The sequence below is a fragment of the Siphateles boraxobius genome, unplaced genomic scaffold (genome assembly GCF_051911475.1).
Source record: "Siphateles boraxobius isolate OS27281-9 unplaced genomic scaffold, OSU_SipBor_1 77, whole genome shotgun sequence".
In the NCBI taxonomy this organism is placed as follows: Eukaryota; Metazoa; Chordata; class Actinopteri; order Cypriniformes; family Leuciscidae; genus Siphateles; species Siphateles boraxobius.
In genome coordinates this window covers 14,132,557-14,156,388 of record NW_027509205.1, presented here as the reverse complement: position 1 = coordinate 14,156,388, position 23,832 = coordinate 14,132,557, and the positions used below count along the sequence as shown (strand labels likewise).

The window sequence follows — 23,832 nt, the reverse complement described above, 5'->3', positions numbered from 1 at the left end:
CTTTTAAACCAATCAGCTTCCTTGATTTGCTAAACTTGACTAATAAAAAGAATATGTCCTCTTGTCCACAGGATATAATACCACATTCATTATTCTCAAAAGCATTCCCTGTCATTGGCCCTAGTATAGTAGCTATTGTCAATTCCTCACTGGCCACAGGCTGTGTCCCATCCTATTTTAAACATGCCACCATTCAACCTATATTAAAAAAAGCCTAATTTGGACCCTACAGTTTTGAAGAACTATCGGCCAATATCAAAGTTGCCATTGTTGTCCAAAATTCTCGAAAAAGCTGTGGCTAATCAACTTACAGATGTTTTAGAGAATTTGGAGTTGTATGACAAATTTCAATCAGGTTTTAGGAAGAGACACTCTACTGAGACCGCCTTGGTGAGAGTCTGTAATGACCTTCATATGGCCTCGGACGCAGGTCTATGTTCAGTGTTGGTACTTCTAGACCTTAGTTCTGCCTTCGATACTGTGGACCACCATATCATGATTAGGAGATTACGTGAATGTGTGGGCATATCGGGAGTGGCCTTAGATTGGTTTACCTCATATCTTTCTGATAGAAGTTTTAATGTCTATATTGATTATTCCCACTCTGTATCATCACCCCTGTTTTGTGGTGTTCCACAGGGTTCAGTGTTGGGCCCAATATTGTTTATTTTATACTTGTTGCCTCTGGGTCAGATCATTAGTGATTTTAACATTTCTTATCACTTGTACGCAGATGACATTCACTTTCAGGCAAAATGAGTCATCCAAACTTACAATACTCTTAGACTGTATAGACGCCATAAACAGCTGGATGGCTGAAAGTTTTCTGCAGCTGAATCCAGATAAGACGGAGGTTTTAATTGTAGCGCCAGACAGCACTATTCCTCTGCAGAACATTGGACCTTTGTCATCTGCGGTCCGGACTAGTTTAAGGAACCTTGGGGTAACATTTGATAAATCCCTATCCTTTGAAACCCACATCAAATTGCTGACCAAATCCTGTTTTTTCCACTTACGTAATTTAAGTAAATTTGAGGTGTGTGGTCTCTCACTCAGAACTGGAGATGCTCATTCATGCCTTCATTTCCTCCCGTATTGATTATTGTAACTCACTTTTCTCTTCACTTAACAATTCAGCTGCTAGGTTACTTACTCGATCAAATAGGTGCACCCATATCACCCCGATACTCTGCTCCCTTCACTGGCTTCCTGTAACTTCCAGGATCCAATTCAAAATACTAACCATAACCTATAGGGCTTTACATGGTCAGGCCCCTGCTTATCTTGCTGACATAATTCATTTTCATACCCCTCTCCGATCTCTCAGGTCTAATAATCAAAATCGTCTATCTACGCCACACACTCGTTTAAAGGCATGTGGGGATAGAGCCTTTGCCGCTACGGCACCCAGATTATGGAATGCTTTGCCAACCAGTATTAGGTTTGCTGAGAATGTGGACAGTTTTAGGGGACAAGTGAAGACTCATTTGTTCAGGTTAGCTTTTGGGTAATCTCTGTACTTTATATATTGATAATTTTATCTGTTTTATTTTTATTTTTATATCCATTTTTGTCTATTGTAAAGCGCTTTGTGACTTAGTCTGTGAAAGGCGCTGTATAAATAAATTTTACTTACTTACATACTTACTTACTTGCAAGACTTCCTCTGATTATACCTTAAGATATAGGGTAACATTATTATTAACATTGAGTTCTTTTATTTTTTCTTCCATATAATCAAATTTAAATTCTAAGAATTGTTATGCCTATATATTAATTTGGTAAGAAGCTATTTAATACACAGGATGAAAAAATACAGTACAGTATAAAGGTGGGCAATATTGCAGATTTGAAAATCATGCTTTCCCCATTATTGTTGAATCACGGAAGCTGCACCAGTTACTTTTGCCAATTTCTGCTCAGTGAACGTGTTACATTGCACACACACCTCTAAGCAAAATATAGCTTATGTACAACATACTCTGACTTCACAAAATACATTATGAAATTATGAAACTGATTTGTGAAACCTTCCAGAGGTAGAATGGGCCCGGACAGCCATAGGTGAATAAAAGCAACGCTTCATAAGCAAGTGAGATAGTGTAAACTACCCACTTGCTCATTACCTGTTTCGATGCAGGGAAACCTTTCTTGGTCGAATCGAACCAGAAAAATAACTGCTTTGATCTACACCACAGGGCAGCTCTGTGAACGTAGGCATCCAAAGCCCTAATATTAAGAATTAATCAACCTTATATGTACATAATTTTAGACTGAACTATTTTTTTTCAATCATAAGTTATGTGTATCTTGTAAATGGGTTTCTCACCCCTGTTACACTGACATTTTAATAAAACTGTTCATTTAATGAGTATGTGATTCGCAGATCCTTTCACAAATCAGAATGACCAAGTTAACCACTATTGTAAACCTTCTTCTTCTTAAGTGTAGGAGACTTAGAAGCGAAAAACCAGGAGACGTTGGGATATCTTTCAATACAGAAGTGACTCTTTATTGAAGACTTTGCTGTTGCGATGCTGTAGTCACCAAGTCTAAAATCTTACCCAAATCTGACTAAAGGCCGTATACATTTTAGTTCATATCCCCTTTCATGGGGAAGGAGTTACATAAAGGTGGAGACACTCAGAGACAAAAGCATGTAAATGAGGCATACATGTTTAGGAACGTGCCCTAGCCTGAGAGTGTTACCAATCCTAATCCAATCAGCATAACATTGTAATGTAAATATCCTAATCCAATCAGCCAGACTCTTCACCGATACCTTCACATTATCATAGAGCTTAATGGCCAGGCAGTGCATAAAGACAAAAGATGATAGCCTCAGTGCTCTGATCAATTTAACTTACAATAGAGAGAGCAGGACAGACATGAACAGGCAGGTCTGTGACATCAGATGAAAAGTAACAAAAAGGTTAATGTCCTATGCCTCAAAATGGTAAACACTTGTGTGAACTTTCTCAGTTAAAATACTGTTGAACCTAAATTAAAACATTTTAATAAATTTGTAACACTACATTTCCCCCTTTGAGAGTTCTAATAACTCTCACATTATATACAAATTTAAACACTTAAAAGTTCATCCTTGTAACTTGTGATCGTTACAGGCACATAACGCATGTTCTGTGTTTGCTTTTCTGCAATTGCATGCTGACACAGAAAAAGACATGCAATTTTAGGGTCCGTGACATCCCTGCGGGTAATAGTCTTTTCTGTTAGGAACTGTGATTTTCTCGTGAGAGGCGTGATTCATATGTTGTATGAAACACTTGATAGTGTGGATGCATAGATAGTACAGCAGTAGAACAAACAACAACATGCTATTTCCTTTATCCACAGCCAGGGTTTACCAATCAAGTTTCCGGACCATGAAGAATTATCTTCAGCCATCTGATGTAATTTTCAAGAATCAAGAATGTCTTGTTGGATTTTGTTCAAGTTCTCTGCTGGATCCATTAACCCGGTGCAGCACTCAGGTCCGATGATGGTGCACCTCTCCTCCTTGCATTGCTAGAATGTAATCCAAGGCCACTCTGTTCTGTAAGATCATCCTCTTGTGCGAAGCGAGAGTGTCCGTGATGTTACCAAGGGCCAAAGCCGTATCATTGGCCAATTTCTGTACAGAATTCGATAAGCTTCTGACTTGATCAAGGGCCCCGCATGACACCATAAGATGGTATTAATGCTCCAAGAGTTCTTGACCACCATGTTTGTGCACAAGTGAGTCCTGGAATGCAGCCTTTGTTAGTGGTAGGAGCTGAATTTTGTAGCTGTGGGGAGCTTGGGGTGGAGTGTGTATTTTCTCTGATAGCTTGTAGAACATAAACCAGGGTGCACCTTCCGTTGAATCGGCTGGGGAGGATGCTGTAGACAGAAGTTCCATATAAACAAAAAGTGTCAGTTGGTGGAGTGATCATACACAACTGATTTATTGCAAAAAAATTGGGTAGGGGTGGGTTTCTGAAGAAACATTCTGTTAAGTCATTTTCCTCTTTCTCATCTGTTGTAGTAACGTACACATGGGATTCTGTTCATCTTTCAATCACAAAGCTGCAACGTTCACAAGGAATTTCGTCCAGTGGAGTCGATGCTGGAGCATAATTTTCAATGCACCAATAGAACATCATTGGCAGGAGTAGATCTGTCATGATGGGAGTAGCTGAAGTTAGGTTGCAGGATGGTAATCCTGGAATGCAACACGGAGAAGCTGGAGGAATTGTTATGTTGTGACATGTATCCTTGTTTTATTATCCACTGGTATGATGATTGAATAAGGTACACGTGTCACATTTGGGATTGGTAGATTTCCTGCTCCTACTGAAGGTGCGTGTGGCATGCAAACGTTCTTCCCAGCAAACCAGGCATTTCTTGACATATTCATCAGCTCTAAGAATATGTTGTTTCTGGAGTCCACACTTTGTTCGATATCCATGATGCTTAGTAGTACGACAATCTTGATCATGTTGATGGATGACTGAAGGTTTCGTATGTGAGTCTCTGCGTTGTGTATTTTTTTTCTTTCGTGATGGTTGGTTTGGCAGTGGGTCTAGTCGTTTTCTTGAGTTTTTTTTTTTGTGGCTTCATACGCAGATGACGAGGTCAGTGCGTATGGGTCCCGGACAGTCATCAGTGGTATCTGCGCAGAGTAAGAAAGAAAACAAAAGACAGTAGAGCAGTATTTGTTCAAACACTATGGTTGTAAACTTTTTCTGAGTCTGCTATTGTTGTTCCATCTTTCCCTATTTCTTAATACCTTTGACACCTTAGGAACAGTGAGGTAAGGAAGGACTAGGATAGGGAAGGCCTATGAGGTTATCTTCAGCACCAGGGTTAACCCCCAAAGCCTGTTGCGTTCGGTTCTTCCCGGGGCTCCTCACTGGTTCCGTGTCCAAACCTATCCCTGTAGGTGGGGCAACAACGTTACAGTGTGAAACATTAGTCCAGGTTTTTTTGTTTGTTTTTTCTGATACAATACTGGTGGTAGAAATAAGAGTGTTGAACTTCCTTCTCCTGTATCCTATTGTTATTTAATCAAGAACAGCAGCAGCTGAAAGGATTGTTTGAGCGGCGCCCTCTACTGTACAGTAGTAAATATGCATTTCCTTCTGCCTTAGGCTTATTCATTTAACTTTTGATGTGAAAGGGCCTTAACAATTGGCAAAAATAGATTGTTTTAGCTGTTATTAAAAAACAAACAAACAAGCCCATGCAGGTGAGAAAAAGTAACGCAAAAGTAATGTAACGCATTACGTTCCATAAAAAGTAACTAAGTAACGTACTTTTTTGGGGAGTAACGCAATATTGTAATGCATTACTTTTAAAAGTAACTTTCCCCAACACTGTTTTCTCCACAGCCTCACCCCATTGACAGATATGCACATGCTTTTGAGTGTTGTGCGTACCATTGATTGAGAGAGATTTCCTCTCCTTCTTAAATTGCATCTACTATCTCTTTCCTTAAACCATTTTTGAATATTAGTAGGAAGTACTTTGTTTTTAGCTTTGTACATAATTTGTGTGGTCTTAAGATCCACTATTTCTTTAAATTTTAATGTTTGCAATGTTAAAAATAAATTATTATTTATGTACATGATAACCAACATTGCAGATTATTCTAATTGCCTTTTTCTGCATTGTGCATATCGCCTTAAGGGTGGTTTTATAAGTATTGCCGAAAAAGCGCGCAGTATAAAATATACATTGTATCTCGGTTCAATATGTGTCTCACTTTACAAAATATACCATTAATCTTTGCCAATTTAGAACTAATATAATTGACTTGTGGTTTCCAGCTTAGTTTATGATCAATTGTTACTCCTAAAAAGGAGTTTTCATAGACTCTTTCTACTCTGGAATTATCACACAGTACTTCAATAGTTAAATCAGCGGGAATTCTACGCTTCCCAAAGATCACAAATTTAGTTTTCTTTATATTGAGAGATAATTTGTTTAAATCAAACCACAATTTAAGCTTAGCCAAATCTTTAGAGACAGTCATCGACAAATGTTGGAGATTCTCTCCTTCACAAAATATATTTGTATCATCGGCAAAAATTACAAATTTCAACAAATCGGAAGTTTTAACAATATCATTTATGTATAATAAAAATAATTTTGGTCCTAGAATTGAACCTTGTGGTACAACCTATATTGTAATATATTCGACCTTTCCTCCCCCATCTGCACATATTGTTGTCTATGTTCTAAATAGCTTTTTATCCAGTTTAGCCCTATTCCCCTAATTCCATAAATTTCCAATTTTTGAAACAAAATATGATGATCTATTGTATCAAAGGCCTTTTTAAGGTCTATACATACACCTATAGCAAACTCCTTATCATCAATACTGGTTGTTAATTCTTCCACCAGGTCTATTAAAGCCAGAGATGTAGAACGGTTTGTTCTAAAACCATATTGACTATCAGTTAGGATCCCATATTTATCAATAAAACTACCGAATCTAATGGAGAATATCTTCTCCAGAATTTCAGAGAATTGGGGAAGCAGTGAGATTGGCCTATAGTTAGTATAAAGATTCTGTTCACCAGCTTTAAAAATAGGGACCACATTAGCTATTTTCATATTTGTGGGAAAAGAACCAAATTTCAAAGAGAGATTGGAAATTTATACTATGGGATCTACTATTACTGCAATTAATTGTTTAATTAAAAGCATATCAATATCATTACAATCTCTTGATGTTTTATTCTTAAATTTATTAAAATATCAAGTACTTCTGTTTTATCAGTATCTCTAAAAAAAATAGTTGCTGAATTTCTTTCTTCAAAATATTGTGAGACATCGCCCTCTTGTGGAGGTATTATCTCATCGGCCAAATTAGGTCCTGCGTTCACAAAGAATCTATTGAAGCCAGCCACGACTTCATCCATGTTTAATTATTTTACCATTATCATTAAATTCGTTTGGAAAACCATGCAGTGCTTGTTTTTTTTTCCTTCTAATAATTGAATTTAAAATATTCCACGTACCCTTATGCTATTTTTATTATTTTCCAGCAATCTATTATAATAGTCTCTTTTACATTTTCTTAAGATACCTGTTAATTTATTTTTATATGTCTTATATTTAGATTCTTTCTATTTAGTTCTATGCTTAACAAATTCTTTGTATAGAGTATTCTTTTTTTTTACAAGCATTCATCGGACCCCTTGTAACCCAGGGTTTATATGGACATTTAGATGTTATCTCTGATTGCTGGATTGGAAAATTTGTATAATACAAAGTCAAAAAGGTATTTAAAATTGAATTGTAGGCTAAGTCAACATCCCCTTCTTCATACACACTCTTCCAATCTTGAACTAACAAGTCATTTTTCAATTGTTGATATCAAGAATCTAATTGTTGATATCAAGAATTAAATTTTTGATATCAATAATTAAATTGTTGATATCAAAAATGTAATTGTTGATATCAAAAATGTAATTGTTTATATCAAAAATGTAATTGTTGATATCAAGAATTCATATCCTGGAAATGAATAAAAGTTAAAACGGCTTGCCATAGTCGTCATACTTTCAACAACCCGTCACGGAAACCAGTGACACAAGTCGGCAGCACAACTTGCGAGCAAAATGAGAAACAAGCGTTTTTTTCCAAAATTGGTGATTTCCGCTTTTTTGCAGAATCTGTTAGAGATCATGAAAAAGCCGCTCCATGTTTGAGATAACAGTATTGGTATATTTAAAAGCGTACATTTTTAGGTTGAAATCGGCTTGTTTTTCGGAGATTCTAGCATGCAGTATGGGAGTGTCATTGTCTGTGTGTATTTCCATACTGAATCAATATTATCTGTCTGCAGTCCTGGAGGCTGCATTTTCAGGACCCCACTTCTAGGACCGCATTTCTAGGACTCTAGTTTTTTGTGACAGCGCCACCTACCGAGTCGGAGAACCGCAGTCCCAGGAACGCATTTCCAGGACCCTAGTTTTGGAGGACCGAAAAAAGTGCCACCAAGGCAGTATTTCCACACAGTTTTAACTACATTCGAGTTTTTTTTCTCCAAGTTTTATTACACCCAAATACTACTTTCTTTATTGCAATTAAACCAGGTTCCTAGGAATGTTGAGAAATTATTGGGTCTAAGTAGCATACTATAATAACTCAAGTAAAATAAACAAGGAATCATGTTATAGTCTTTTCAGTCACTAGATGGACCACATTTTCAAGTACAGAGGGAAGACAAGGATGACTCTGGGGGAAGATTTAAGATTGTGTATTTTACAAAATAATATATAACACCTGAACTTGAACACACAACATATTTTACAAAATAATATATAACAACTGAAATTGAACACACAAAATATTTTACAAAATAATATATAACAACTGAACTTGAGAACACACACAAAAACAAATTTGATCATGACGTGAACCACATAGACAAACTACAATGGATGGACAAACACATGGACAACATCATCACTGACTCCTAAGAGAGAGAAAGAGAAGTGAATTAAATAAGGAACATTTAGTTGAACATGTTCTACTCTCTAATTTTAAATTTCATATTTAAAAGATCTTAGTTACCACAGAGTAATGATAATGATAAAAATAATGATATCAATCTTCATACCAATCAATGTTCATAATACAATTATTGCATACTGTTCAAAGAATTGGGAAAAAAAATGATTTTGATGTTGTGGGAACAAAGGTTCTAGAAACACTCATGTCAATAAAGCCCCTCTGAACTGAGAAAAAAAAATAATAGAGAGAGAGAAAATGGAAAAACAATGAGTAATTAACAAGCTTTCAGAACGAACATGCTACAGTTTATTGTGCTGTAAATAAGTCAACACAGGCTTATCATGCAACAGTTCCGTTAAATGAACGTGCTAACAATTCATTTTCCAGCATTAGAGGCTAATATATGATGGCTATGCATTCAAGACTGTTTAGCAAATCACCAGCACATTAGCAACGTTAACTTTCCAATGAAATGCATCACAATTGTTTTTAAAGTTAAACAAATAAAAATTGATTCGCATTTGATACTCACACTCTGAATGTCATCCATCTTCGCTGGTCCTCTAATTCGGTAGGTGGCGTTGTCACTAAAAACCTAGGGTCCTAGAAATGCGGTCCTAGAAGTGGGGTCCTGAAAATGCAGCCTCCGTATTTGCAGGCAGATGCTACTCTACTGAATAGCCGCCGGCGCTTTTGCCCCCGCCCCCCAACAGCGTGGCTACTTATTATGCAGCGCTCTAGGCGGCTCTATCTGATATCAAAATTCAATGAAAATGGACGCCGCAAAGAATGTCGCAGACGAGCTGAACCGTGGCCGTTACAACGAAAATGTTTTGAAGTACTACTTCGACAAGCCGGATGCTTATGAACAAGCGTTCACTGATTCTGAAGACGACCTGAGCGACGATGAAAGTGGCATGATAAGACTGAATAATATCCCTAATCTACAACTGAGCGAAGTTGAAGACGAGGAAGAATGTATCGGACTGGCGTCAGACGAGTTGGACCGTAAGATATCAGAGGCTATATCGATAGTAACATTTGATGGGGATATAGATAGAGAAATTGGTAAAATTCGTAACTTTGACTGTAAATGTTACACGAGGAGAAAAGAGAACTCTCTGCATTGGAGACAGTCTTGTAGCCAGAAGCTTTCTCCAGACATTATGTACAACATACGGCTGGATTCTTTAGCTGCGGAAAAAGAGTGGCAGGACATCCCAATTATTGGACACTTTAGAGGCAAACAGACGCACAGTGCAAACTTCGGAGATGGTTACATCCACAAAGAAGACCCCGACAAAGAGAAAGTTTGCCCGAACGACTTATTTCATTGGAGGCAACGAGATCTGCAAGAATACTTTTCTGTTTCTTATGGGGTGAGTTTCCATAAACATCAAAGTTTGTCGTTTTTTGTTCATTCTAAGAACACGTACACGTTAACTCATGTTTAGTCCATGTTTAGACCTTCCAATACCTCCCTATTGTTTTTAGCTAGCTCAGGACTGTCGTTTTAATTGTAACGTTAGCTGCTAATCGTTAGCATCATATCACTTGCCAAAACCCCCATTACTATAATGAGCTTTAAGGTGGTAATGTGAGCTTCTGCTATTAATTTGAATAATGCTTCAATTGCTTGAATTGACTGGTGTTAATGACTTAACTTAGCTCAGGTAAACCTGCCTGTTAGCATTCTTGAATTGATTGTGATGCTAATACTTTTAGCCAGTGGTGGAGGAAGTACTACTTAATATTCTTACCAAGGATTTACTAACGTAATCGTAAATGTATCAGATTAAATTCATACTTAAGTAAAAGTATACGTAGCCGTAAAATGTGCGTTATAAGTCAAAAGTAAAAGTATTTATGAAGAGTTTAATGTACAGGATTTTTTTAATCCTTTGACTCGAACCAGGTCTAACCACTAACTGAGGTCTAAACCAGGAAGTACAGATACAAGCTCTAAAGTAAGTAAAAGTAAAAAGCATTCATCATAAAATTTACTTTAGTAAAGTAGAAGTACCTATAATTTGTACAATACATTTTGATATAGGTGACAAGATGCCTGTTAGCAAGACCATGATGTTAAACGTTTTTTCTCCCCCCCCCCCCCCCCCCCCCACAATTTTTTCAGCATTGGCAGAGACACCCTGGCTGATATAGTCAAACACTATGAGGAGAATGGGGCAAGACCACGTTTGAGGAAGAAGCACTCACTGCCACGTCCACCAGCCAGGTTCATCAGCCCTGAGGATATCAACAGAGTTGTGGCCTTCATAAAAAACTATGCAGAAGACAATGCCATCATGCTGCCTGGCCGACAGCCTGGGCATAAGGATTGGCATGTAAAGTTGCTGCCAACTCATGTGTCCAAGGCCTCAGTGTGGCGTCTCTACGTGAAGTCTGCTAAGGAGCTTGGTATGTGTAAACATTGATTTTAAATTTAGTGCTTATAAAGTGAAATAATGCGGAGCACTATTAGCAATTACAATACAATTAACCATAAGCAATATCTGTTTTTCAGGTGAGCGTGCAGTTTGTAAAACCAGCTTCAAAGCACTGTGGAACCGACTTCTCCCACACATCAAAAGTTGCCGGCCACGCACAGATCTCTGCTGGCAGTGCCAAAGCAATAACGAGCAGCTGATACGAAGTGCAAACCTCCCAGATGATAGAAAGTCTGAAGCAGTGAAGAAGCAACAAGATCATCTTTCCCTTGTGCAGAAAGAGAGGGCTGTGTACAACGACATGACTGCTGCCTGCAGAAAGATTTGCTGTGCCTTTAACCTGTCTTTTGGACCATCCCTACCAGCAAGCAAGAAGATCAGGATGCATTACAGTTTTGATTTTGCTCAGCAGGTAATATTTCACACACATTTACTTCACTTTACTTTATTAATGTCCCTTAAAGGGTGATTTGGTGCATGAGAATAAATATTGCAATGGCAGAATAGCATCAATATAGTAAGTTTTATCTTTATTAGACAATTATGAATAGATGCAAATTTAATCTAATCGAAGTTCCCTCTCTCCCTCTGTCTCCTACAGTTACACTTTCCCTCAAACCCTCTCCAGCCAGGACCAATGTACTCCTGACCCCACGGAAATGTGGCCTATTTGGTGTTTCATGTGAAGGGCTGCAGAAACAGGTGAATTACTTGATTGATGAAGGCATGTCATCTATTAAGGGAAATAATGAAGTCATCAGCTACATGCATGATTTCTTCGACAACTTTGAGGTTGGAGAAACAGAGGTGGATCTTCATTGTGACAACTGCAGTGGGCAGAACAAGAACAACTTCATGCTCTGGTACCTTGCCTGGCGGGTTGGACACAAGCTTCACGATAAAATTGAAATCCACTTCCTTATTGCTGGCCACACCAAGTTTTCCCCTGACTGTGGCTTTGGACTCATCAAGCAAGCCTACAAGACAAGAGTCAACACTTTGGCAGACATCGCTAAGGTACTTTAACTTTACTTTGCTTTAATGACTTCAGTGCTGTTTTCTGTTCTGCTTCAATGAAACATTTAACTGAAGATCTTTTTTTTTCTTCCTCTCTTTTTTTTTTTCATCAGGTTGTGGAAAACAGCTCTCCTGTGAGTCACCTCAATATCCCACAGCTTGTTGGAACGGCAGAGGGCAAAGTTTTAGTCGAGACCTTCGACTGGCAGCAGCATCTGACTCGCCACTTCCGTAGACTCCCACAGATCAAGAGTTATCAGCACTTCAGGTAATTGAAACTTTCACATTGTGTACATACAATATAACATAGCAACAGCATACACATGAGAGTTTTTTATAAGAAAATACTTTGCCATGTTTAAAATGTCTTATGTGCTTTTTCTGTCACAGCTTTGAAGCCAAGAGACCAGGTGTGGTGCTTGCAAAAAGTCACTGTGATGCACAACCTGTCGAATATCAGCTACTGCGCGACGGAGCATTTTCAAAGCAATCGGCGCGCAGAAACTCGACAACAATAACGCCTGCCATGAGTGTCACAAGACTTTAATTGTGGCTCATGGTACTATACCATCCAAATTATAGCTAACAGCATATTCTACAATCTATTCCATGCTGTCTTAAAATGAATTTATTACTTAATAATCTTAATTTATTTATGCAGTAATTAATCTTAGCTACTGCACAAATAATAATACCACATCTAAATGAAAATACACCATTACAAATGTAACTTCTGTATTCAAAATCGTCAATGTTTGTAAGCATTAACTGTAACGTTACCAACATTTTTAAAAGTAAAAGCACAACATATTTCTTAATATTAGCTACTGCCTAGCATATGTATATATACTTTTTTTTTTCTTTGATGCCACATTTTCCTGACCATTTTGCCCCCTTTACAGGGGGTATGGCTTATCTAAATGAGATGTAAATGAACCCTATTGTCCCTCCCAGCAGCAGAGAGAGGTGAGAACTGCACAATCTTTTGAGGCCGTTTTCTCCCCTTTTAGCTTTTTTGTGTGCCTACCTTCAAATGGCCACAACTTCTCCAAATATTATCAGATTTCCATGTGTTACACATCGTTGGAAAGCTTGGAGACTACACTTTCAGAATCTGCGAATAACTCAAAATGCCCCCAAACAAACTCGTGTCCCTACTTTCTGTGATTGGTCACAATGCTTTAACCTATTATCCACAAACATTGCAACACCCCCACCTCTTTTGTTTACTCTATTCATATAATGTAATTGATAACCTTCTAGTTCAAATTGAATTCCTTTATCATGACTGAGCCAGCTCTCAGAAATAGCGACTATATTAAATTGCATGGTATTATGTTGCAAGTAGTCTGTGATCTTATCAAAATTTGCATATAGACTCCTGCTATTAAATTGTACAATTGATATAACATTCTCCAAGTTAAATTTTCCCTCAAATTGGTGTTCAGTATAATAAAAACAATTTCTAGTAACTTGTTCAAAAAAATTACTTTCCGGGTCTATATCTCGTTCCTGCATAGTAATTGTTCAATTTGATCACAAACTTTCTTCCCAATCTCACACATCCTAATCAATGCACATACACACCATTGAAAGTGATAATAGATCAATTCGTCCAAAAGAAATCTAACAACAACATAAAATAAGAAGAACATTTTTTTTTAAAAGATATAATATTAAATTCCAACAAGTAAGCATATTATAATAGAAAAGCGGGTTCAATATAAGTCTCTGGAACACGAAAAAAGGCACTTGGAAAAACAGTAAATCAACCATCAGTCTCAACCAAAAATATAAATAAATACCTTCATAGTCTGTAGCAGGGTTGTTCCAAATAAATGTAAATCTGCTCACCACCAAGTTGGACTCTTTATGTCTGAAACAAACCTCGATCAGATAGATCTGGGCCTCAAAAGAATGTTCTTGTTGACTAAACAATGCCATATTTCTCCAGGTCTTTGAGGTCCCGGATTAACAGGACCTTCATCTCCTCACCAGATAATGCTTTTGTACGTATGTATCCAAATTTTACAGTCCCTTGTCCAAATTGAATGGATTTTCCTTTGTTTCTTCAGTGCCCTTACATGTTTAGCTATTTCAGCATTCCTTTTCGTAAGATGTTCATTCACATACACATGCGTGTCCTTTAGCTTTTTTCCTTGTTTCAAGAGTTCTATTTTCTGTTTACAAATCTCAAAATGATGGTTCTTTCCATTTGTCCGTTCCTTTTAGGGAGGGTATAGCAAGCAGCGATACTCTCCTTATGAATAAAGATATCCCTTCTATTGAAGAACTTAATCACCTACTCCTCCAGCGTCTGTTTTTCTTCCTCTGTTATATCAACTTCACTGCTCTCCCCTCGGGTGACATTGGAGTAAGTGCGACGTGTTGTTTTTAGGCCATTAATGACCACATCTTCTTTTCTTGTATAATACTCCAAGTCATCAACTCTTTTCTCCAATTCTGCAATTTTCTCATCCTTCTGTGCAAGTAGGTTATTTAGTTTCTTCACATCCTCTACCAAACCGCTTATCTTGCCCACATTTTCAGCCATTCCATCAATTTTCTTTGCCAGTTCTCTCAGAGCTTTCTTGACATCCTCCATTTTGAATTTGACTGGTTTTTACAGTCTTGACAAGTATTGTCAGAAGTACCCCAAAACATCAAAATAATGGGAAATACTCATAAAAGTTAAATCCCAATATCCATATAAAGCCATAGACTTCACTTATCTACTTGAATGTCAAGTCATTTTCATGATTTTTGACGGATTCAGTTTGCAGTCTCTCAATGCCATTCACTCGGCAGCCATCTTTGATGCATGCATTTGAACATCAAGTGATGTCAAACCATGTGTGAACTAGGGGACCATTATCTTCTAGCACCTTCTCTGAAGTGTCAGCTATACCACTTTATGCTGCTGCTGACTGAAAAAATCTTTGAGTGTACTCACTAACATTCTCATCTTTCTTCTATACACAACTAGTGATCTTTGACCAGTCCATGTTTGGTCCAAGAATGTTTTTCAACGCTTTCAGAACTCCCTCTCTGTTTATCTTTTCTGGCATGTTGTTGTTCAGAAGTAACAGCAGACTCAAAACTCTTGAATTCAGATTCAGTTAGAATTTGTGACATCAGCTGTGTAACTTCTGCCAACGACATGTCGTAAAGATGCATTTTACTGATGAATGCCCTTCTAAATTCAGCAAAATCTGTGCGTACTGAAGGTAAGCTTTAGGATATTTTTTCTATATCCTTAGGTCTTAACACTTTAGCATCAGTTTGGTTTTGGACAACAGAAGAGTTGGGAGGAACACTTTCAGCTCCCTCAATTCCCTGAAATCTTCTTGCGACACATATCTTTACCGAATCTACAGGCTTATCAGTTTCTGATTGGATGGCTACATCTGTTTCAAAGAAAGCTTTTAAATCAGGATAAATCTCATCTGACTGTTGGTCTTCTGAGTCAGATTTGGTTGAGGCCTTGTTATGGCCCACCTTTTTCGTGAGACAGGAAACTCGAGTGAACAATTGTTTGTTCTGTTCTTTTAACTTAGCAATACACCTAGCTTGTTCTTGTGCAATGGATAAGCTAAATTCTTGGTGGCAGCAGATAATCCCTTTAATATTTCACTTTATGATACATGCACCTAACACCTTCTTGCATTCTTCAATAGACCTTTTTTTTTTCTTCTCCCGGTTCATATCACAACGCGACTGTTAAATTTGTTGAGGTGTTGTTGATACTTGTTATACTTGTTGTTAGATGCAACCAGTGATTGCTTTCAGTGGTTGTTTGTTTACATCTTGCTGTTGCAAGTATTTATTTATTTTTCTTCCTATTCATAATATGTGACAACGTGACTGCAAAGTTTTTGTTTGTTTTTTTGAGGTGTTGACACTCTTCTTGAGGTGCAAGAGGTGATTGCTGAGATGCAAGAGGTGATTGCTCTCAGTTTCAGTTGTTGTTGGTTTATATCATGCTGACTGTTTTGCTTTTCCTTTTCTTTTCCCTTACTGACTTTAAATGCTGCCTGTGAAGTACTCTTTGAGCTACACTTTCTATTATTTCATATTAATGCAGACTGAGTCTTGAGACTAGTAGATGTTCTTTTCCTGCGTAATTTTGTTTACTGGGTTGCTGGGTCTTTCTTGGGTAATGTTTTTTTGTTTAGTTTTGTATGTGCGTCTATGTAATGTGTGTTCGTGTTTTTGTTTTATTGTATCAAATGAATCTTTCAACCTCTATAATTGTATATTGCTTTTTTGGATCCAATTACTTTTACAGTTATGTTTGAGCAGCAGTGACCATAGTAATAGTACTAAAATTAGCTTTTTCTATGAGTGATGCTAAAGGAATAAAAATTTTACATTTAAATATTAGGAGTCTTATCCCTAAAATTGACCTACTTTGTGCATGGGTTGCATTACATAAACCTAACACAATTACTCTTTCCGAAACATGGCTTAATAGTAATATATCAGAGACTGAAATTAATCTTCCAAATTATATCCTATATAGATCTGATAGGAGTTCCAGAGGTGGGGGTGTGGCTATATATATTTCCTCTGAGCTCATATCTGAGTATACCATACCTGCAGTTGAGCCTCTACATTTTGAATGTGCTTTTGTTAAAGTAATTTTCCACGAAAATAAAAGCTTAATTATCGGGAGCATATATAGACCTCCCTCTTCGCCAGCTGAAACTTCTGATCACCTGATATCCACTATTAACTCCATTTCCTGTAATAATGAAATTATTTTACTTGGGGATTTCAATAAAAACTGGTTAGATAAATCATCTGATAAAGTGAAAAATTTATTTAGTAATTTAGATATCTCACAGTTAATTAAGGAACCAACTCGTATCACTCCTACATCTCAATCCCTGCTTGACTGAATACTTGTTTCACATCCAGATAGATTTCTAAGGTTAGGTGTTATGTCTGATTGCTTTAGTGATCACTCGATAGTTTATTGTGTATGGAAGATCAAATTACCTAAATCACCACCAATACTTATCAAAATTAGACAATATAAGAAACTGAATACAGATTTATTTTTTAATGATCTGATCGCTATAAATTGGGACAGATACCAACTTATACCTAATGTTCAAGACGCATGGGATTTCTTCTATACCGAGTTTATTGATGTTTTGGACAAACATGCTCCTTGGAAATCTGTCCTGGTCAAGGGTAAACACCTCCCTTGGATTGACCCTGAACTTATTAGTCTCTTTAGGCAGAGGGATAAAGCATGGTCAATTTTTGCGCCGTAAAAAGGGCTAATGTAGATTGGGAAATATACAGGCAGCTGAGAAATATGAGTAAGACTAAAACCCGTAATGCAAAATCCAATTACTATAAGGATAGCCTCAGTAATGATTTTAAGAATCCTAAACAATTCTGGAAAAAAACTAAAACTACTACCAAAACATCAGATAAACATTGTATTAACCAAATACGAGTTTCAAATACAATTCTACATGACTCTTTATCTATTGCTGAAGCATTTAATCATCATTTCTCTTCTGTTTGTTCTACCCTAATACCCGAATTTGATCTGGGTACTTGGCTTTTCAATTAATACTTTGCCCAATCCCAATCACAGTTCATTTTATTTTATGACAATTCAACCAGATGAAATGTGAAAAATGTCATAAATGAATTAAAAGGGAACAGTGGTGCTGGACTGGATGGTTTAGATAATAAGTTGATCAAACTAGCATCCCATATACTTAAGTAACCACCTACTGATTTATTCAATCTCTCCTTGTCTTCATGTAAGTTACCAGCTATCTGGAAGTGCGCACGCATCACTCCAATACATAGAGGAGATGTACTAGATCTTAACAATTATAGACCCATATCTATTATATGTTCTATTGCCAAAGTGTTTGAGAAACTAATTTATAATCAACTTTCACATTTTCTTAGTGCAAACAATATATTATCACCATTTCAATCTGGCTTTAGATCTAACCACTCTACATCTACTGCCCTTCTTAAATTCCCCAATGATGTCCTCTCTGCTGCAGATAATGTTGAACTTACAGCTGCAATATTTATTGACTTGACTAAAGCCTTTGACCTTGTTGATCACTACCTACTTTTAGATAAGATCTATGCTATTGGCCTGTCTAAAAATGCAGTATTGTGGTTGAGTTCATACCTCCATAATAGAAAACAATGTGTTTTCCTACATGGAAAAAAATCCAATCTGCTAACTCAGCAAAGAGGTGTGCCTCAGGGCTCAATTTTGGGACCACTCCTTTTTTCTATTTACGTTAATAACTTACCATCAATTTTTTATTACTGTTGTGCTCAACTTTATGCAGATGACACCGTCTTATATACATCTAATCATGATCTTCCACAAATTAGAGCATGTCTTCAATATGATTTCAAAATTCTACAAGATTGGCTTTTTTATAACAAATTATTGCTCAACAAAACTAAAACATATCTCATGATTTTTGGTACCAGACAAAAACTCAAATCTAAAACCAATTCTTGTATAATAACTTGTTCTGACTGTACTCCTCTGCCTCAAGTTGATAAATTTAAATATCTTGGTTTATGGCTAGATTCTGAGCACTCTTTCAAAATTCATATTGGTCATATTTTACGTAAGTCAATTATGGAATTAATGTTTTATATCGATCTCGTAACGGATTCACTTATAGTGTGCGCAAGAAACTCGCCTCTCAACTTAGACAACATCACAATAGTCAAAAATCGGAAGTATATCAAAACTCTATAAAATCAGACCTTTCCCGTCTTAAAACAGCCTATAACAGACTGTGTAGATTTGTCCTTGGATGCCCATTTCTCACGCATCATTGCACAATGTATTCTGCCCTTAATTGGCCTTCTTTAAATACAAGAAGACAAATTCATTGGTTTCAACTAATATTTAAATGTATCCATTTCAATTACCCTTCTTATTTAAAACAGTATTTTGTTCTTATTACTTCAAATTATCATTTGAGGCACTCTGTTCAGCTTTATTTCTCTGTCTCCCGACCCGAGCCAAGAAGACAGTTGGCAAAAGAGCTTTTATGTTTAAAGCCACTTTAGATTGGAATAACTTACCTTCCGATATTAGATCCATCACTTCATTTGGGATGTTTAAGTATACTTTGTCTTCTTACTTTGTGATTGACTGCTCTTGTAATGTATGATGCTGACACAAAGTGAATTTTTTTATATTTAAATTAATTGTATTATTACTCTGTGATCCAAAAACTTATACCTATATATATATATATATATATATATATATATATATACATTCAACTCCAAATGTATTTCTCCCACATTGATCTAGTGGTTGTGAAGTTCTGTATATTTCGGTTAATATTATTGTTTTTTTTTTGTTTTGTTTTTTGTGGATTTGTGTCTGTGGTTCTGTATGTATTTGTCCAATATGTATAATTGTACTTTTGTTTATTTTATTATTGTTCTTTTGTGATGGCTGTGATGTATTTTAGGACCCCCTTGAAAACGAGACGATGCATCTCAAGGGGTTTATCCTAATAAATAAAATTATTAAATACTTTTTCTGGGTGAATACCAAATTTCTTTCTCAAATCCAATCTGACTGACTCAGTCACTATGGAGTCCATCTGCTCCCCTAACAATGACTTGAACTCACTGTCTGTCCATAAAGGAGTAGCAAGACCACCTTTTTCTGTTGTTGGGATTAGTCTAGCATTCCTTCTAAACATTGTTTTCTTTTTTGCCAACACAAACAGACACTAAAACTTCTGATCCACAGGGGGTACACTCGTTAACACAGATTACTGTTGTTAATGCTAACCTTCTCTGTCTAAAGCAAAGGATACACAAATTACTAGCAATTTACGCTAAAAAAACTTCCCTGCCTGAAAAAAAAAACTTTTGCCACTTCCCTGGCAAAGCAGAGGATAAAACAATATTAACATGTACATTAATCTTCCCTGCCTGAAAACAGAGGGTACAATATATTAGCACTTGATGCTAATCTTCCCTAACTTTATAGAGGATAAAACACTTCCCTGGCAAAGCAGAGGGTAAAACAATATTAACATGTACGTTAATCTTCCCTGCCTGAAAAACAGAGGGTACAATACAGTATATTAGCACTTGATGCTAATTTTTACTAACTTTATAGAGGATGAAACACTTCCCTGGCAAAGCAGAGGGTAAACAGTATTATCATGTACGTTAATCTTCCCTGCCTGAAAAACAGAGGATACATTTCATCTCTAAAAGCAACTTTAGAGGATAACTTTAGTTAACAAACCCTACAGCTGTCTGTTAACTTCTTCTCTGATGGCGCAGAGGAATAACAGATTTTTTTACTGGTTTTTCAACGGTTCTTTGAATGGAGTGAAACTCACCAAATTTTTGTTGTATAGAAAGATTCTGCCTGGAAATCTTGGTTCAGCTTGAAGTTTTCAATCTGGAAGAAGCTGGAAAGATTCAGTATGGCAATCTTTGTTTAGCTGGATGTTTCAAAATTCAGTCTGGAGACTTAGTCAGCTTTGTTGAGATCTTTGAGCTTTGAAGTTTCAAAAGTTCATTCTTTGTTGAGTTTCAGTTTCTGCATCCGGGTCATGGCACCATCTGTTGTAAACCTTGTTCTTCTTAAGTGTAGAAAAACTCAGAAGCGAAAACCAGGAGACTTGCCTTATCTTTTAAGCAGGATTCTTTATTTGCTGTAGTCTGCTTCATCCAAAATCTTACCCAAGTCTGACTAAAGGCCAACATTTTAGTTCATATACCCTTTCAGGGGGAGGAGTTACATAAAGATGGAGACACTCAGAAACAAAAACATGTAAATGAGATATACATGTTTAGGAACGTGCCCTAGAATGAGAGTGTTACCAATCCTAATCCAATCAGCATAACTGTGTAATGTAAATGTCCTAATCCAATCAGCCAAACTCTTCACCGATACCTTCACATTATCATAGAGCTTAATGGCCAGGCAGTGCATAAAGACAAAAGCTGATAGTCTCAGTGCTCTGATCAATTTAACTTACAATAGAGAGAGCACAGACTGGAACAGGAAGGTCTGTGACATCAGATGAAAAGTAACAAAAAGGTTAATGTCCTATGCCTCAAAATGGTAAACACTTGTGTGAACTTTCTCAGTTAAAATACTGTTGAACCTAAATTAAAACATTTTAATAAATTTGTAACACTACACCACTCAGGGAAGGGTTAACTGACCCAAACTGACCTACGGTAGTTTTCACAAATCAGAATGACCAAGTTAACCACTCAGGGAAGGGTTAACTGACCCAAACTGACCTACGGTAGTTCCCTTTCAAGGGAACTCGAGCTGCGTTGAGACGCGGTGGGAACGCTCTGTGTGATTGCGTCGTGAAGCACGTGTATAATCAGTCCAATGGAAGAGCGAGACGTCATAGGCGGGTGACATCATAGATCAGGAAGCTATAAAGCACACCAGAAAACAGACCGCGACAGCTTCTGTGCCTTCAGCAAGCGATCTGTGTATTTTGTCCTTGTCATATTTATTGTTGTCGGTCAAGTTGCAATTTTTATATATATATATATATATATATATATATATATAATATAATATATATTAGGGCTGTCAGTTAAACGCGTTATTAACGGCGTTAACGCAAAACCATTTTAACGCGATTAATTTTTTTTATCGCGAGATTAACTGTCTTTTTGGTCTAGCAAACTTTGTCGTTTTTTTTCCACATGCTTTTGCAACAGGACGCGGCATACGCGGCGCTGCGCTATGAAACCCATTCATTTCAAGGGCTTGCGCCGTGCGAGGACGTTTTGTTGCTTCGTCGACCAAAGCGCAAGTGGATCTAGCTAGACCGAAAACAAAACAACAGGCACGCTTGTTTGGGCTTGCGAGCCGGCCAAATCGTTACGTTTTGAGTGGATGACGAGCGCGAGACGCCGAAATGGATGCCAATAAGATTCTTAATGGAAAGTTTACTTTTAAAAAGTTGGCAAATGGTTCCATTGACCAGACCAAAGTGATCTGTGTGTTTTGTCGTTATGAAATGAGCTATCATCATCGCAGCACGTCCAGTCTGAAGTACCACTTGATGATGGCCAAGCACACACACACAGCTGATGCGAATTCTCCGCCCCCTCGTCAATATCAGTACCTCGTCAGTATTTCTTTCACCCTTTTATTGATGGACAGTGTTACATTGTGTTACAAAGAAATTATTTGATCCAAGTGAGAATGTTAGTGTGAAATTGAACAGTATTGCCTATGTTGTTTTCAATAAAAAAAAATGTGCACAAAGCAAGCAATCCACTTTTTTCATGTTGATAAGAGCATTAAAATGAGAAAAAATAATGAACAAAAAGAAATCAAGAGACATTTAGAATAGATAAAAATGTGCGATTAATCGCGAATTAACTACGACATTAATGCGATTAATCGCGATTAAATATTTTAATCGTTTGACAGCACTAATATATATATATATATATATATATATACATTTTTCTGATTTAAAAATAAAGAAAAATAAGAAATTATGTCTGTTCTTCTGGACGCTCCGCTTTAAAAAAAAATAAACCATTCAGCGGCGTTCCAGAGGTTTCTTCCTCTGCTAGGTAGCTGTCTAGCCAAAAAGTTAGAGATATGCAAGATCTGAGGACTGTTTTATCTCTAAAATAGCTTGGACAAAGAGGAAGCCCTGACGCCGAGGCTATCAGGCTATCAGAGCAGTCAGTTCGGTTTCCCTGCCGGTTCGCCGTTTCAGGGTGCCGAGGTGCCTGCTTTTTCCAATGATCCTCCGAGGAGGGTCGTAGGAACTAAGCTATTTAGAGGTAGGCAAGATCTGAGGACTGTCGTCATCTCTAATAAAGCTTAGACAGGAAGTCCTGTCGCAAAAAACGAGGCTATCAGGCTTCTGAGGGCTCCTCCGGGGCAGGGACGGTTTTGAGAAATCGTTTCTCCTCGGCGCCCTCTGGAGTGCGACTCTCTGAGGATGGTCGCAGCGCTGCCAGTTCGGTTGTTCCCTGCCGGTTCGCCGTTCAGGGCACCGAGGTGTCAGCGTCCCCATACGATCCTCCGAGGAGGGTCGTAGAACGGTCAGTTCGGTTGTTCCCTGCCGATTCGCCGCTTCAGGGCACCGTAGTGACTGTTCAACCAAATCCAGAGGCCAGTCTTGAGAGACTCGTTCCCCTAGTAGAATTTCTGTCAGCGAGGAAACTACTGCCACATATTTCTCAGTGGGTCCTGCACACTATAGGAAAGGGTTCAGAATTCGGTTCTTGTCCGCCCAGATTTCTAGTGGTCCTCCCCACTGTGGTGGACCCCGAGCAGGCTTTGGTTATGGAGCAGGAAGTACTGATACTTCTGCTAAAGGAGCTGTAGAAGGGGTTCCTCCTCCCGGTGTAGGATTACAAATTTATTTAAATGTTTTAATTTAGGTTCAACAGTATTTTAACTGAGAGTGCACACACGGTTTTCCATTTTTGAGGCAATCAAGGTTTTGGACATTAACCTCTTGTCACATCTCAAAGGTCAGCTGGGCCTTTTGTTGATCTAATCAGGCTGATTGGATTAGCATCTCAAGGCTCTGAGTTACACTGTTACCTGATGAAATCAGGAAACCAGCTGAATCATGTACTTTCCTTTACATGTTTTGTTCAAGAGTCCCCTCCTCTATGAAATGAATCCCACCCCCTTGAAATGTATATAAACTGCAATGTAAAGTTCCCTTAGATTAGACTTGATTGAGATGACTACAGCGACGAAATAAAGAACTTATACCTCAACAATCTCCTGGTCTGCAACTCTATCTTTTCTACACTTGAGAAGAAAAAAGTTCACAACACCGGCAGAGAGTCGGGGTTT

At 37.5% G+C, this 23,832-nt stretch overlaps 1 protein-coding gene and 1 long non-coding RNA gene across 2 annotated transcripts in view; one reads left to right on the top strand and one right to left on the bottom strand.

Moving 5' to 3' along the window:
- The window catches only part of LOC143725792 (uncharacterized), a 132,378-nt gene that overhangs the window by 85,487 nt on the left and 23,059 nt on the right, over positions 1–23,832 (bottom strand). The window lies entirely within an intron of this gene.
- On the top strand, positions 10,424–14,267 carry LOC143725785 (uncharacterized). Its single transcript, XM_077218532.1, has 6 exons — positions 10,424–10,475; positions 10,643–10,926; positions 11,033–11,367; positions 11,557–11,972; positions 12,086–12,240; positions 12,363–14,267. The coding sequence occupies exons 4-6, from the start codon at positions 11,682–11,684 to the stop codon at positions 12,517–12,519; spliced, it is 603 nt and encodes a 200-aa protein (XP_077074647.1). The 5' UTR covers positions 10,424–10,475; positions 10,643–10,926; positions 11,033–11,367; positions 11,557–11,681; the 3' UTR covers positions 12,520–14,267.

Excerpts from the sequence above, each read along its gene's own strand:
- LOC143725785 (XM_077218532.1), top strand. The coding sequence starts at position 11,682 with ATGTCATCTATTAAGGGAAATAATGAAGTCATCAGCTACATGCATGAT. Across the intron at positions 11,973-12,085 it reads CTTTGGCAGACATCGCTAAG|GTTGTGGAAAACAGCTCTCC; the intron begins GTACTTTAACTT and ends TTTTTTCATCAG. Across the intron at positions 12,241-12,362 it reads AAGAGTTATCAGCACTTCAG|CTTTGAAGCCAAGAGACCAG; the intron begins GTAATTGAAACT and ends TTTCTGTCACAG.